Genomic DNA, 14,928 nt, shown 5'->3' on the forward strand with positions numbered 1-14,928 from the left:
GATCACCAGCAGCACGTAGGCTCATGAGAAGCGGGGAAGGACGGGAGCTTCCGGCTTCGCGGCGGCTCCCGGAGCGGGTGCTCGCGGGCAAGATGGCTCGGGGATGAGCAGCTCGAGGACGATGACATGCACCACTTTAGGAGCACTCACTCGAGGAGGTCGAGGGAGGGGCCAGATGCTCTCTAAGGCGGCGAATCCGGCGAGGTCGAGGTCCACCATAGGCGAGGAAGCATGAACTCAGCGAGGCGATTCGGGGGCTTCCGGGATGATTCCTTTGCCATTAGGATGCGGTGCAGCTAGGTGGTGCTCCTAGACATGGGTTCAGCCCTGGGAGAGGTGGGTGGCACGACGGCGAGCGACCCCATGCCAGCAGCGCACTCTGGACCGGGAACATGGCAGGGGAGAAGATAAAACTGACATGTGGACCCCACGGGTTGACGGTCAAAGCTAACGGAGTAGACTTTTTTAGTTCCTTTCGAGTAGGCCCAGCCTGTCATAAACAGGTTTAAACTGGCCGAACCGGACACTTTTCACACATGGTAGTTTGTAGTTGATGATTAGTCGAAAAGTGGTAGTTTTGGGTAAAAGTTTATAAAATGGTAGTTTGTAGGTACGGTTGGACGAAATGTGATAGTTTTTTGTTAAATACTCCCCGTCCTCCCCATTTCTGCAACTCCATTAACCGGTGCGATGCGATGTGCTCCCCCCAGATCGGCAGTGCCTGGTGCGGTACTAGTACGCGGCAGCAGCTTTGAATGGCCTTCAAAGTGCGCCAGCCCAGCCAGCATTGTCCCCTCACTATCATATCAGCGATGAGATGGTAGTGGAATCCAAAATTAAACGGGAAGCTGTCTAAAAATACTAAGCGAGAATCAGCCACCGTTATACTAGTATTTCGAGCTTTGTTGACACCTGTTCGGTGCCGGGTTTCCTTTCCTAGGATAATATCACTCGCGCATCTAATCTAATCTAATCTAATCTAATCTAATCTAATCTAATCTAATCTAATCTAATCTAATCGATGGTCTGAATGAATGAATAAAGCATCACAAATCCCCTGCCCTGCCCGATGTTTGTGCTAATGGTGGCACGTCGTGCGTGGTTATTAGCAATGCCGCTCCTACTTAGATTAGAGAAAGCAAGCAGAGCAGGGAAGAGGACAAGCCAAGCATGAGTGCATGCAGCATCGGAGCGTCTCCAGGCGCCACGTTGCCAATCATTCATTCATTCACCCATTCATGGCCGCACCGGCTCGGTCGGGCTCTCGCCGGAATCATCAATCATTCCACGTGCAACGCCAGCAGGTTTCCGCTCCGGACCTCAATACTTCCAAAGCCAAACAATTGTATTCTACTCCCTCCGTTCCAAATTACTCGTCGCAGAAATGGATGTATCTAGACTAAAATGCATCTAGATACATTCACATCTGCGACAAGTAATTCGAAACGGAGGGAGTAGATTACTAAATTAGTACTTCATCTGTCCCAGAATATAATAATGTTTTTGACATTATGCTAGTGTTAGAAACGTTCTTATATTTTGTGACTGAGGGAATTCAAAATTATCTCTACTTTGATCAAATTTATCCATGCCAAGTTAATATTGTTAGATTCATTATGGAATGCAGTTTTATATTTGGTATTGTAAATATCGATATTTTTAATATAAATTTGATTAAGCTTTGCAAAGATTGACTTGACATGGAGTAAAAAGGACGGGAGGTAAGTATATTAGCAGTAGCTGGCCCGAGTAAGACCAATTGTTGTAAAAAACCAAGCAACAAAGCATTTCCCATTGCCAACACAACACACGCACACACTCTCGATCGATCCAGCTCTCGGACAAATTTTACAGGTCGATATTTAATAACTAGCACGTAGTAGACTACTGGTCGTAGCATAGTGATCCTGATTATACTTGAGCTAGCTGCCGCATGGCATTCCTCATCACGGTGCGCGCCAAAAAGAAGAAGAAGCTGAAACGAAACGAGCATCGCACATCTGAGCGCATGCATCGCGGCCGATCGAGATTTCGCGGGAACGTGGGCGTGGGGGCCAGCAGAACAGAGCGTGAACAGAGGAGTCTGGCGTCGCGGGTCGACGGGTTGGTTCACAGGAACCTCGGGCCGGCCGAGGTGGTGGCCGCCGCCGTGGACACCATCATCATGCGCGCGAAGTCCTGGAAGCCGACGAAGCCGTCGCCGTCGGCGTCGACGCCGCCGATCATGCGGCGGCAGTCGTCGAGGCTGCACCCGTCGGCCTCGCCGCCGAGGATGGCGAGCAGCACGCCGCGGAGCTCCTCGGCGGTGATGCGGCCGTCGCCGTCGGCGTCGAACACGTTGAACGCCTCCATCAGCTCGTCCTCGGGGCCGGCCTCCCCGGCGGCCGCGATGGCCGCCACGGCGTCCAGCTCGTCGTCCGACGGCTCCTCGTGGCCCAGCCGCCGGAGCACGGCCTCCAGCTCCCGCCGCGAGATCTCCGCGGGGAGCACCGACCGCGGCGTGGACGCCCGCGGCAGCGCGTCCTCGGAGGACGACGAGGTGGAGGAGGACGACGCCGACGCGAACGACGGCGCCTCGCTCCGGGAGATGCCGCGCTTGCCGCTGCCGTCCTGCTGCTGCTGCTTCTTGCCCCGCTTGGGCGACGGGATGGAGAGCTTCCGGGCCAGCGACTGCATGGAGAGCTTCATCTTCGAGCAGAGGAAACAATCGGGAGGAGAGAAGCTACTCAAAGGAGATGAATGCGGATGGGATTGTAGCAGGAAAGATGGATGGATTGATGGGGATGTGTGGGGTGGGTGGAGGCGGAGGAGGGAGGCGGCGATAAATAGGGGGGGGGGGGGGGGGGGGAGCGGGGAGGGGAGTGAGCTTCGCGGAAGCTTCCTCCTTGCCGGGGTTGCCGATTTTTCAGTCGTCGAGCTCGCGTCCGGTACGCTTGGTTGGTTGCTTCTGCATGGGTATTTTAGCCCCGCCCGCCCGGCCTTTTCTTTTCCTGGGGTGTGCTGCGCTGCGGATTTATCCTGCCTTGCGACGGATGGAGGGGGCCGTTTCAGGCAGGGGCCTCCCCTCCGGGATTTGCTGCGGCAGCTGGCTCGAGCTGGTTCCTTGTGCCTTCTCTTCTCTGTTCTGGGGTGCCTATCCAGCCGTCCAATTTGGAAATGTCTTTCTTCAAGATATACAAAGGGCCTGACAGTAGGCTAGATCACTGTAGCTTGGTATCTTTCATTTTTCTTTTTCTCGAATTTCTTTCAATCTATTCATTTTTAATTATGGCAATACAGCGAACGCTATAAATAATAAAAATTACATTCAGATTCGTATACCACCTAGCGAGGAATACAAGCACTGAAGCGAGCCGAAGGCCCACCGCCCTCATCGCCCCTCCCTCGCCGGAGCGAGACAAAAACTTGTTGTCACAGATTGATTTTGTTTGCTTATAATGAGAACCGGTTCCAAAACAGAATCGATTTTTTTTTTTTGAAACACACGTCTACGTTACCAACAACTTAAAATTGTCGGAACACACCTCAACACATCGGGCTGCCTCCGCACCGGAACATGGTGGCGCCAAATGCGACACGCACCAATTGGTTTTGTGGAGCCTATATGGGAATGTTTTGGTTGTCTGCATACTCCTCGCCCAGGCCCCGAGAATGCGATTGTGTCCTGTTTAGTTACCTGCTCATGTGTGTGGGCCTGCATAGCACGAAACTCAAAGCAATCCAGAGTTTATCTTTGGAGGAACGACCGAATCGGCAGTTTTCAGCGATCCGGGCCAGGGCTAGGTTGTTTCAAGCGAACCAGGCCTGGGCGAGCACAAGGAGCCACGTGTCTGCAACGGCTACACGCGCGAGGACGATAAGGGGAGGTACGTTGTTTCCTAAACCAATGGCGCAAATCCCCTCACTCCTCTTTAACCGCTCACACTCACCTCTCTCCACCGACACTCTCTCTCGCCGATGGGGGCAAGCATTGGCGACGAGAAGATCTGGACGACGAGCACTGGCTTCATCAACGCTTCATCACCTCTTCGTCCATGGCAAATAAGCCCCTGTCTCCTCAATTTAGGGATCAATGTAGGCATTGATTTATACTTCAAGCATTTGATTTAGGGATTGATTTACGGTTTGATACAGCTAGATTTAGGGTTTGGTTTAGGGTCTGATTTAGTTTTTGGTTTACGGTCCGTTTAGGGATTCATACGCCTCAAATTGGGTGTGGACTAAGGTTTGATTAAGGGTTTAACACGGCTCGATTTGGGTGTCTAAGTATAGTCATATTAGGGGGGTTAGATTTGGGTGTAGATATAGGGGTTAGATTTGCGGTTAAGGGTTTGATGGGCATTGAATTGGGCATGAAAACTCCTGATCTTGTTGTACGGTTTACTAATGGCAAGATCAAGATTTTGCTTCTATGGTAGTATGATAGTTTCAATGTTTTCCATGTCCATGCAACTTGGCTACATGTGTGTGTGTTGATCTTCATGGCGAGGCCATGCTACATGTACATCCATTGATCATGTTCAGTTCATCACTATAGTGCTCTATCGGGAAGCTTGCGCTAGAAATGCTACTAAGGGCAATTGGTCAAAGGGCATGGAGGTGGCAGAGGGGAGCACATCGAAGAGGTGTCAGGTCAGGGCGTTGAATTTTGGCCATTTTCATGAGGATGCAAGTTCAGCGCACTTCAACAAGGTGATCTTAGCACTTGCATCGGAGTTACTGTCGATCCCAATGGTTTCTATAAACACATGACCAACATCCCACCAGAAGTCGTTTCCAAGGAGGAACACCGGCTGCAACTGGAGGGGCACGCTCCGAGAGGTCAACCGTATGCTAGCCCTGATAAAGGGTGGTCTGGCTTCACCGTAGCTCACCAGCTGAAGATTGGTTACCTTCTCACCTGCAGTGTGGTGATTGCGGACACTTTCAAGATGCATATCTTCGACCTTTTCTGCGCATAGGTGGTGGCCAAGTGCAAGAAGCACAATAAAGCACTCGCCTTGACCTAGAAAATTTAATATATTTTCTCTAGTGCGTTTGTCTGTGTGGTTAATATGACTGTCTGCTTAAGACTATTATTATTATGACCATGGTTGTTATTGTAGTACCTAATCTAGTGTGAATGATTGTTCAAATCGCTCTATTTACGCTATGAGTGTGTGTGTGTGCGCGCGCGCACTTGTAACCTCATCACTGAAACAATAGGTTACCACATCGCATGTCTTGCATGTAGCCAAACAACAACACGTTGCATGTGAATAGAACATGCTTGCAACCAAACGACGTGCTAGTGGCTCGTTTCTAATGCATGTTGGGGCTTTGTGAACAACCAAATTAGGTGCAGAACATGGTTTTCAGTCCGCGTTAGTCATAGCTGAATCGGGCCACAGATGCAAGGACGCCTAAAATGATGCATGCAACCTAGCAGGCCCCATGCGAATATATGTACGGTGCCACAGAATTAAGAAATTTCTTTGCCCGAGACTCTTTGCTTCACAATGTTGTAAGCCTAGCACATTCCTACTCGCTATACATCACAAATACGTAACGTTTTGGGCATTAACACAATCTTCAAGAAGCAGTTTTAGCCACTGGTTTCTGTTACAATATCTCTCTAAGTAAAACTTATAAGATAGCACTAATATATTTTTGAGGCAAATTTAGACATATAAAATTTAAATTCCAATATAAATAACCGAGATAAGTTTTGAAACTTTGGTCGAATCGATGGACCCAAAACTCCATTTATTTTGTGATATGGACGGTGTAGTACACGGTACCCACAAGGATATCATGCCACAGAGGATCTGCCGAATTTATTCTGGAATGAACAGAGCCTGGTCTTCGTAGGAGCATGTTGGCCTGCCTGATCTCCGTATTTTTATTAGCTAGTTGCATGTTTGTTTATTTCTGCCACGAAAAAGTCTCTCGCTTTATGTTAGCCTGTTCCTGGGTTGGCTGGCTATTCGTTCGGTTTTAGCTGCCGCCGAGATGCTTGATCAAAAATTCCCCTTAGTCTATGACCTCAACCCTGTCAAACAAACAGAGCAAACACCACAGCCCAAGACAAAAACAATACTTATGTAAATCAAATATAAGCACTTTGGTCATGTCTTCTTCCCATGGCACACTGTTTTTGCCCTTGTATAGTTTTCCTTTTGTGTAAACACTAGACAGTACAACTACTCGAGCAGGGTTACCGTTTAGTACGATGCATGCATCTTCTTTGGCTGCAGAAATGAAGGACACCAACCATTGCTGAACTGAAAATGACTCTTAACCGCATCCGTTGCACCCTACACATACTCCCACCGGTTTGTTTGCAGGGTGGTAGTAGGTTAGTAGGTTAGTATGTCTGAAGATCTGTGTGTGTTTCTTGCTTTGGTTGTTGGCCCAACGAGAAGCCTGTGATTAGGGTGTTTTATTATAGTATGTTGATTCTTTTTTTGGTTGGGAGGGCAAATTCATTCACCCCTCGGTGATTAGGCATGGTCGGATTCGCGGCCACCGCCGACCAGCCTTCGCCGCGAAAACGACGGCGGGTACGAGCTTTGCTACGTTGAGCAAAAAGGAAATCGCCGGTCGCCGATCGACGTCGTTTCACTTTCAGTCGTGCTGTTCATGTGCACAGCACCGGCGAGCGCACGTTGGGGAAGCTCACACCAACGTGCAGCAACAGTGCGCCGGGCGCCACTGTACGTCGATCGGCACGCCACCCCCGATAATTTATGTGTGTTTCTCTGCGTAGCAAGCGTGTAGGGAACGCGTACGCCTACGTAACGTACGTACGTACGTGTATGAGCGGGGAAACCCAGACCGGCGGAGCATGTAGTACATATTGGTTCTTGGTGTCTGGTCAGAGTATAAAGAATTTTGCAACTTGTGGCGCCAAGGCGAATGAGTGGCCCAACCAACGGTCAAATCTTTGATTGGACGCTAATTTTCTTGCAAACAACATCTTGATCATGATTAGGGTACGGGCCGCTGTCCCTGATTGGCTAGATCGTGGGGTGATTGCGTTGGAAGTAGCTGTCTCAGGTAGGTGGAGCGATGAGCATGACGTGCTAGTTGGGTCGACAGCGCTCATCATGGCACAAGCCGTCTATGATTAGCCTTCCGGTCCGAATGCCAGACGTCTGTGGTTTGGGCGTAATATTATGGTAGAAATATTCCTAAAATCAACTGTGTTTCTCTTCTTCTTCTTCTTCTTCTTCTTCTTCTTCTTCTTCTTCTTCTTCTTCTTCTTCTTCTTGCTGGGTTTGCAAGTTAGCGCCATTTCGAATCTCACCCGCGCGAATCCTGCCATGATCGTTTTCGGATGCTGCCCTCTCGTGTCATGTACAGCTCTCTTCAGTTCAGTTCAGTTGAGTTCTCCTCACGCGACGAAGCTTCCGCGAAGCTTCCCGGCTAGCCGTCATCTCGCCTGCCTCCACCGGCCGAGTCGACGTAAGGGCGCCGCTCGTGATCGACTTGTGTACCACCACCACCGGCACTGCCCACCCAACTGCGTACAGCACGGCACGAAAGCGTATCAAAATATTTTGCAGCTTGACTTTCGAGTCGACACGACACGCACCGGCCCAAAACCGCGTTGAAACTCGAGAACACGTACAGCCATACACAAGCGGTGCTACCTGTACAGGCTGCACTGTGTACATCCATTAGCTTAGCTAGTCATGAGTTAACTTACCGGCTGCCTACCAATGGCAATGGTTGGTGGTGTATTTGTTTGGCTCGTTCGCACTGCCATGCATGCATCTCATCCTCACGTCTGATAAGAAGAAAGAAGCAATGCGTGCTTCTTTCTTCCTTTTTTTTTCACCCGCAAAAAAAAGAAGAAAGAAGCACGCATTGGTGGAACGTACGTAATCCACGGCCCATCCACGTGATGTGTTTTCGGTCGATGATGCGCTGACCGTCGCTGTTGGTCAGTAATAATCAATCCATCCCTCTCAGCCACTGAAACAAGTTACTACGAAAATTGTACGTGTCGAGCGAGGTGTAGCGAGTACAGGAGCGATCCAAATCCATCTCGACTTGTTTCACAAGAAACCGATCTCGACTTGTTCCCTCTGAAATCTGAATTCAGTGGGATTGCTTCGCTGCTGTCCTTGCCGGACTTGAGTTTGCTCGTGTATGAATGCGGTGCATCAATGCAGAAAAATGCGTGGTAGCCCTGAATGATGGATGGATGGATGCACGGATGCCAGTTATAGCCGTGATAAGGGTGCGTGCACTGGACCATGGATGCACGCACCCGATCCCTGGACGACAGACAGCAAAGGACTCATAAAGAACGGCCGCAAATTATGCAGCAGCGGTAGCGCTAGTACATACATGCACAGACACAGTGAACATGGCTCGCTGCCGCTGCGTAGAGGTTGTGTGGTCGCCGGACTAGCTAGGCCGATAGCCTGATTGATTACTAATGTGACATGGTACCTCCCCCGCTCTTGGTCTGTTTTTCACGGCCGCAACCACCCATTGTTAACAGGCACTGCGAACGAGCCAAACAAATACACTAACCATTGCCATTGCCATTGGTAGGCAGCTGGTAAGTTAACTCATGCTAATGGATGTACAGGTAGCAGCGCTTGTGTATGGCTGTACGTGTTTTCGAGTTTCAGCGCGGTTTGGGCCGGTGCGTGTCGTGCCGAAAGTAGAAATGTATTGAAAAAAAAAAAAAAAAGACAAAGAAACAAAAGAAAAGAGAAGAAATAAAAAAACTGAAAACCCCAAGAAAGAACAAAGAAAAGCAAAGTATAAAGAAAATCATTGAAAAAACCAAGAAAGCAGAAAGCATAATGAGATAAATACGAAAAACTGGTGATAAATAAAGAAAGGCGAAGAAAAACAACAGAAAACAGAAGGAAAAAAAACAGACTTATATAACTGATGGTGAAGGGCTAAAGGCTATGCTACCACGCGATGGTGACACTGTAAGAGCTTGAGGTGGGATTATAGCGGGAGATTGGTACAAAATCGGCTTCCAGTGTTGTAGTGGACGCAAACGCAGTTCCAAGAAGCCGGGAGAGCAGCGCCGCCGATTGACGCCGACGGCGACGACTGCACATATGTAGAGCGGCTGAAGTCGTCGGCTCTGCCGCCGCGCATCGATCGGCAAGCAGCTGGCGCGTCGCGCGTGCGGATCGCCAGGCAGCTACAGCACGCACATGTTACAAGTCCATGAGTAGGATCAAGATCGCCGTTGGTTTTGCCAAGTCGGCATCACGGCGCCTTTTGCGAGGAACTTTCAGCGCGATTTACACGTGCTGGCGACCCGTGGACCAGGCCTCGTCTCGTCACTAGACTCGCCGGACGATCTCACCTCATGACGACGTGGCCGGCCTCTCCGCCGGCCGCCGGTCTCGACGACCGGGTCCGCCCAAGAACTTACTTGGACAGTGAAGGCCTGCTCGTTTGTTTCCATGATCGATCCAAACGACAAAACTGTCGTTGACATACAGTATTTGTTTGCTGTGGCACGCGTACAGTTACCATCAACATTCCGAGCTGATCCATCCGTTCCGGTGGCACTGGCAGTGGCAGAACCGGTATGCCGTTGCGCAAGTTGGCTGGAGATAAGGCCTCGCAGCTAGCTACGCCAGAGTACGTACCTTTTCAGCCCTTTGGATTTGGATTGAAGCACGTACGAGCGTCCAAAAACTTTGGACGGAGACGAGTTCTACGAATCTATGGTCTGAACAGATTACGGCAAAATCCGGCGGTGACGGGCCTGTACTTCAAACTCCCATCCCATGCATGCATCTCATCCTCACGTCTGATAAAGAAGAAACAAGCACGTATTGGTGGGGGCATGTGACGTGTTTTCGGTCGATGATGCGCTGACCGTCGCCTGTTGGTCAGTAATAATCAATCGATCCCTCTCAGCCATTGAAACAAGTTACTACGAAAATTGTACGTGTCGAGCGAGGTGTAGCGAGTACAGGAGCGATCCAAATCCATCTCGACTTGTTTCACAAGAAACCGATTCTTTTTTGTTTCCTCTGAAATCTGAATTAAGTGGGTCCTTGATCGACTTCAGTTTGCTCGTGTATGAATGCGGTGCATCAATGCACATAAGTAGACCGATGGATGCACGGATGCTATCAAAGCATCTACAACCGGACTTGGTAAATCCGGTCCATCAAAGGTCTGTGGACGTGCTCACTCACAGGGCACGTCTTAAATTAGCCATTTTGCATCTATCTCTCTTATATTTCATCCCCTAAACTCATACAATGCATGCAAAAAAAAATCCTACATACTACCCTAGTTAATCTTCATCGTCGGAGATGTTCATGACGACGGTGCCAGGCGCCGGTTGGACGGGTGGGTAGGAGGGCTCCGGCTCATCCTCCTTCTGCTCGACCTCATCCATGTAAGCGAATATCTCCGCCTCCTCCGCGGCCTCTTGCGCCTCCATCTCCTGCCGGCGATGACGTCTTGCCTTCACAACCGACTCCGATCAGAGGGAATCGAGGATGACCTGCTGCTCCGCCTGCAGATCCCCGTGGCCAGCATCCCCCACCCTCCTCCTCATCGTCGTCGCTGTCCTCCGGATCCACTGCATTCGAAGGTAGCCCTGCGACGATCCAAGCTTCGCGCTTAGCTCAGATCTACTCAAGGAGCTCTAGCCGACGCTCCGCCGTCAGAAAGGGCTCACTCCTCACCCGATGACGGGAGGGGGGGGGGGCATGGCTACTAGCCGGATGGGTGAAGTGGAAAGTTGCAGCGGCGACGGACAGGAGAAGGAAAATATGGATGGACGGCAGGGTTTCGGTGCCGCCGGTTGACTTGAATAGCCGGGCAATGCACTATGCAGCCCCTTCATATTCGCATCATATTTGAACTAGATATATAAGGGGTGCCGGTCAGTCCGGACGTTTGAGGCCCGTTTGAGGTGTCCGTCTGGGTCCAAAAGACAACGATCAGTGAACGGACAGGCTACCCAAATGTATGAGTCGGGTTTGAAAGGTCCGGCACTGGACTGTGGCATGGATGGATGCATGTACCGATCAATATCATGGACAAAAGACAGCAAAGGACTGCTTAATAAAGAGCGGCCGCAAATTATGCAGCAGCGGTAGTACATGTACATACACAGAGACAGGGAGGGAACATGGCCTGCTGCGTAGCCTAGTCAGATAGCCTGAAATTGAATGGTAATCTGACATGGTACCTACTAGCTACTACCTTCCTCTAAGCCTGTTTTTCACGGCCGCAACTATTATTAACTACTGTACTACAACTACAAGCCCATCACCGCCGGATTTGCCGTAATCTGTTCAGACCAAAGAAGTCGTCGTCTCCGTCCAACTTTTTGGAAGCTCGTACCACGTACCAGTACGTGCTCCAATCCAAAGAATCATTCTGGCGTACTAGCTGCGAAGCCTTATCTGCAGCCAACTTGCGGAACGGCATACGGGTTCTGCCACTGCCACTGCCACCGCCACCGGAACGGATCAGCACGGAATGTTGATAACTGTGTGCCGGGCAAACGAACACATATCTCATCGACAGTTTCGTCGTTTGGATCGAGCATGAAACCAAGCAAGCAGGCCTTCACTGTCTGCGACGACTTGCTTTCAAGTAAGCTTCTTGGGCGGACCCGGTCGTCGAGCGAGCAAACACGGGACCGGCGGCCGGCGGAGAGGCCGGCCACGTCGTCTCTAGATCGATACGGCGGGTCTAGTGACGGGGCCTGGCCCACGGTTCGCGACCACGTGTAAATCGCGCTGAAAGTTCCTCGCAAAAGGCTCGTCAGTGATGCCGACTTGGCAAAACCAGCAATGCTTTCAGGCACCGTGTCCGTCGTATGGACATGTAACATGTGCGAGCTGTAGCTCGCTGGCGACCCGCACGCGCTAGCTGCTTGCCGGCCGATGCACGGCGGCTGAGCCGACTTCCTCCGGTCGCGCTGCCGCTCTACATAGGTGCAGTCGTCACCGTCGCCGTCAACGGGCGGCGGCGCTCTCCCGGCTTCTTGGAACTGCGTTTGCGTCCACTACAACACTGGAAGCTCATTTTGTTTTACTAGTTCAAAATCCCAACTCTTTGTGTGCACAGTGTTAGGTTGATCTCTCCACCAATGGGCCCAACGGCTTATTGGGCCCTTGACCCACGCCCTGATCGGGGGCGTCCAGCCCAAGCAAGGCTGGTGGGCCCCTATCGCACAGTGCTATAAAGAGGAGGTGGGGACCAGGGGCACAGGGTACGAGGTTCGTCACCGTCACTGTTCCCTACTCCTAACCCTATCCGATCCAGAGGGAGGCACTAAAGCGATGGGAAGCTCCGCCGCCGCCACTGCCCATACATCTCAGCCGCATCCACCCCACTACTCTCTGCCATCACCGGCACCATGGTCGGCACCAGGAGCTCGAGAAGGTAGAGCTACTGCTAATCCTTAAGCCTATACAATCCACAGTTCTATCAATGGTATCAGACAAGGTTTGGTTTAGGATTTTCAGTAGAAAAGAACACAAAAGAAAATCTTTCCCCCTCCCGAAGAACCCTAGACAGGGCAAAGAAGATCACCGGAGCAGGGCCTTGGGCCCGGCGGCAAAGAGTGCCGCCGTCTTGGCCGCCCCGTTCCTCTCGATCTCGATGCGCATCGGCAAGCCGAGGCATCGAAAAGAAGAACACCACCCCCTTTTGGGGGCAAAGAGACCACACGGTCGCCGAAACATGGAGCCGCCGCTGAACCGCTTGACGGCGGTGCGCCCATCTACGGGTGCACGCACACGCCGGCAAGGGGGCCAGAGGGGCGCCGTTCTTCCCTGAATCTCCACTGCTCGAAGCCTTATATGATGGTGGAGGGAGAAATAACAGAAAAGAAAGGGAAATCGGAAGGGGATCACGCGCCACGGTGGTTTGCTGTCCACGCCGGCGGCCGGCGCAGCCGTGCCCAACCGCTACTCCAACAGAGATGGAGGCGCCGTCGAGGCGCAAGTGCAGTAGAGGAGGGCGCAAGCCCGACCCTCTCTCTGCCACAGGAAAGGAAGGGAGGCGCGGTGGCGCTCGTCGCCGTTGCCGGTGACCGGAGCAGCGCGATGCCCCGGCGTGCGGGACAGAGCAACAAATCAGAGGAGGGGCTCGCGCCTAGTCCTCTCTGCGAAAGAGAAGCGGGAAGGGAAAGGAGGCACGCGCGGCACGATGGCTTCCTCCGCTGCCGCCGGCGGCCGGGGCGCAACCCCGTGGTTCCGCCGTCACGAGAGAGAGATCGAGAGGGGCGAGGGAAACAGAATGGGCTAGGGTTGCGGTCGGGGCTTCCTCTCCTCATAGTTTGTTCAAGCGAAAATCGCTCTGGATCGTCCGATCAAGATCAATGGCCAGAAAGAAACCCCTAGCTCTGCCCTGGGCTTTTGGGCCAAAATCTTATTTGGGCCAGTGAACTGCGGACCAGGCCAGAGTGGCTGGCGCCCGCGTGGGACTTTTGGGCCGAAAGGAGAGCAGGCGCAGCCGCGGTTGCCCAGCGCGCGCAGCTGACATTTTTTCTTTTTTCTTTTCCTGTTTTTTGTCCAGTTTTGGGTTAATTACAGTACAGTTTTTCTATTCAAAGTAATTCAAAAAAAAATTTGTTTAGAAAATAGAAAAGTAAAAGAAAATGTTCTGAAAAGTAAACAGAAAAAGTCTTTGAAAATGAAAATAGAAAATTTTCAGAAAAGAAATGTTCATGAATTTTATAAAGAAAGTAATAAAGTTCATGAATTTTTCTTTAGTAAAAGAAAAGTTTATGTAAAGAATAAAAAGTTCATGAATTTTTATTCATGTTTTTCCGCTGCGTAAATAATTAATAGTACTCTTTCACAAAGAAAGAAAAAGTATTATCCTCCAATTAAATTGGAACCTACGGAAAAATTTAATTGGATGAACAGTTTTTTGAGAGAAATTTTTTCACTTGTGGGTGAAATCAGATTCAGATAACTTCGGCTATGACAGTAGAAAGATATTTGATTAAAGTTTAATTATGCTATTGTTATTTTCTGACCAACGTTGATGATGACAATATTATAATTCAATGAGTCTTGTAGTTAAAAGTTCAAATCTCTGATAATTTTTGTATCAAAGTGACCAATTTTCAGAGCATTTGATAAAGATTGAGAAATGTATATTAAAAGTTTTCCGCTGCAATAAGTTGATAATGATGATTATTTCTGAGCAAAGTTGTTTAATAGAAATACTATCATCACATTCTTTATGAGTTATATGCATTATTTTCATTTCCGCCCAATGGTGATATGGAATTAATGTAGAAGAATGTGTTTTATTCTAATTCTACCACAACGATGATTTAGAGTATAAAAAGGAAGTTTTGCAAAAGTTTAATGTGCATATTTTTTTAACCAGACCAACGTAGGGTTATTTTTATGCTCATTATTGTTGATTATTGGCTAAGTTTTCTCAGACTAAAAGTTTTCCATGCTTTCATTCATGAAAGCGAATGGTTGGGTACTTGTGACCCGAAAGATGACCAAGAAAGGTCATAACGTGAGATAGTATGTTCTCTCTAAAGAATGGTTTCAAAAGAAAAGAGCTAGATCATTGAGAGTCTTGGTTGACGAATGTCTTTCATGTACTCTCTATGATTTGAGATAAAACAAGCAACATGCGTGTTTAATTTGACCAACGTCGGATCAAGCATGTGTGTCAAAGAGCATTCGGATTTATTTATAAATTTGATGATTGAATATGCAGTCAAAAGAGCCAATTCTGGCATTTATGTCCCTTACAAGGAATTACCCGCATGGCGGGAAAAGATGATTATGATAAAACCCGCATGGCAGGATAAGTCTGGGAAAATCCCTGCGTAACCCGTATGGAGGCAGAAATTTTCTCAGACTTATCCTGTATGACAGGAGAAAGACATGATGACTCATGTACTTTTAATGTGTCCCACTCTGGGAGAAAAGTATGGAGTAGCTATTA

General features: G+C 49.7%; 1 protein-coding gene across 1 annotated transcript; it reads right to left on the minus strand.

Moving 5' to 3' along the window:
• Positions 1–1,701: 1,701 nt before the first annotated feature.
• On the minus strand, positions 1,702–2,973 carry LOC125546048 (probable calcium-binding protein CML35). Its single transcript, XM_048710169.1, has one exon. It carries the CDS (start codon positions 2,686–2,688, stop codon positions 2,110–2,112), a length of 579 nt encoding a protein of 192 aa, XP_048566126.1. The 5' UTR covers positions 2,689–2,973; the 3' UTR covers positions 1,702–2,109.
• Positions 2,974–14,928: the final 11,955 nt, after the last annotated feature.

This window comes from Triticum urartu, chromosome 3 (assembly GCF_003073215.2).
Source record: "Triticum urartu cultivar G1812 chromosome 3, Tu2.1, whole genome shotgun sequence".
Lineage (NCBI taxonomy): Eukaryota > Viridiplantae > Streptophyta > Magnoliopsida > Poales > Poaceae > Triticum > Triticum urartu.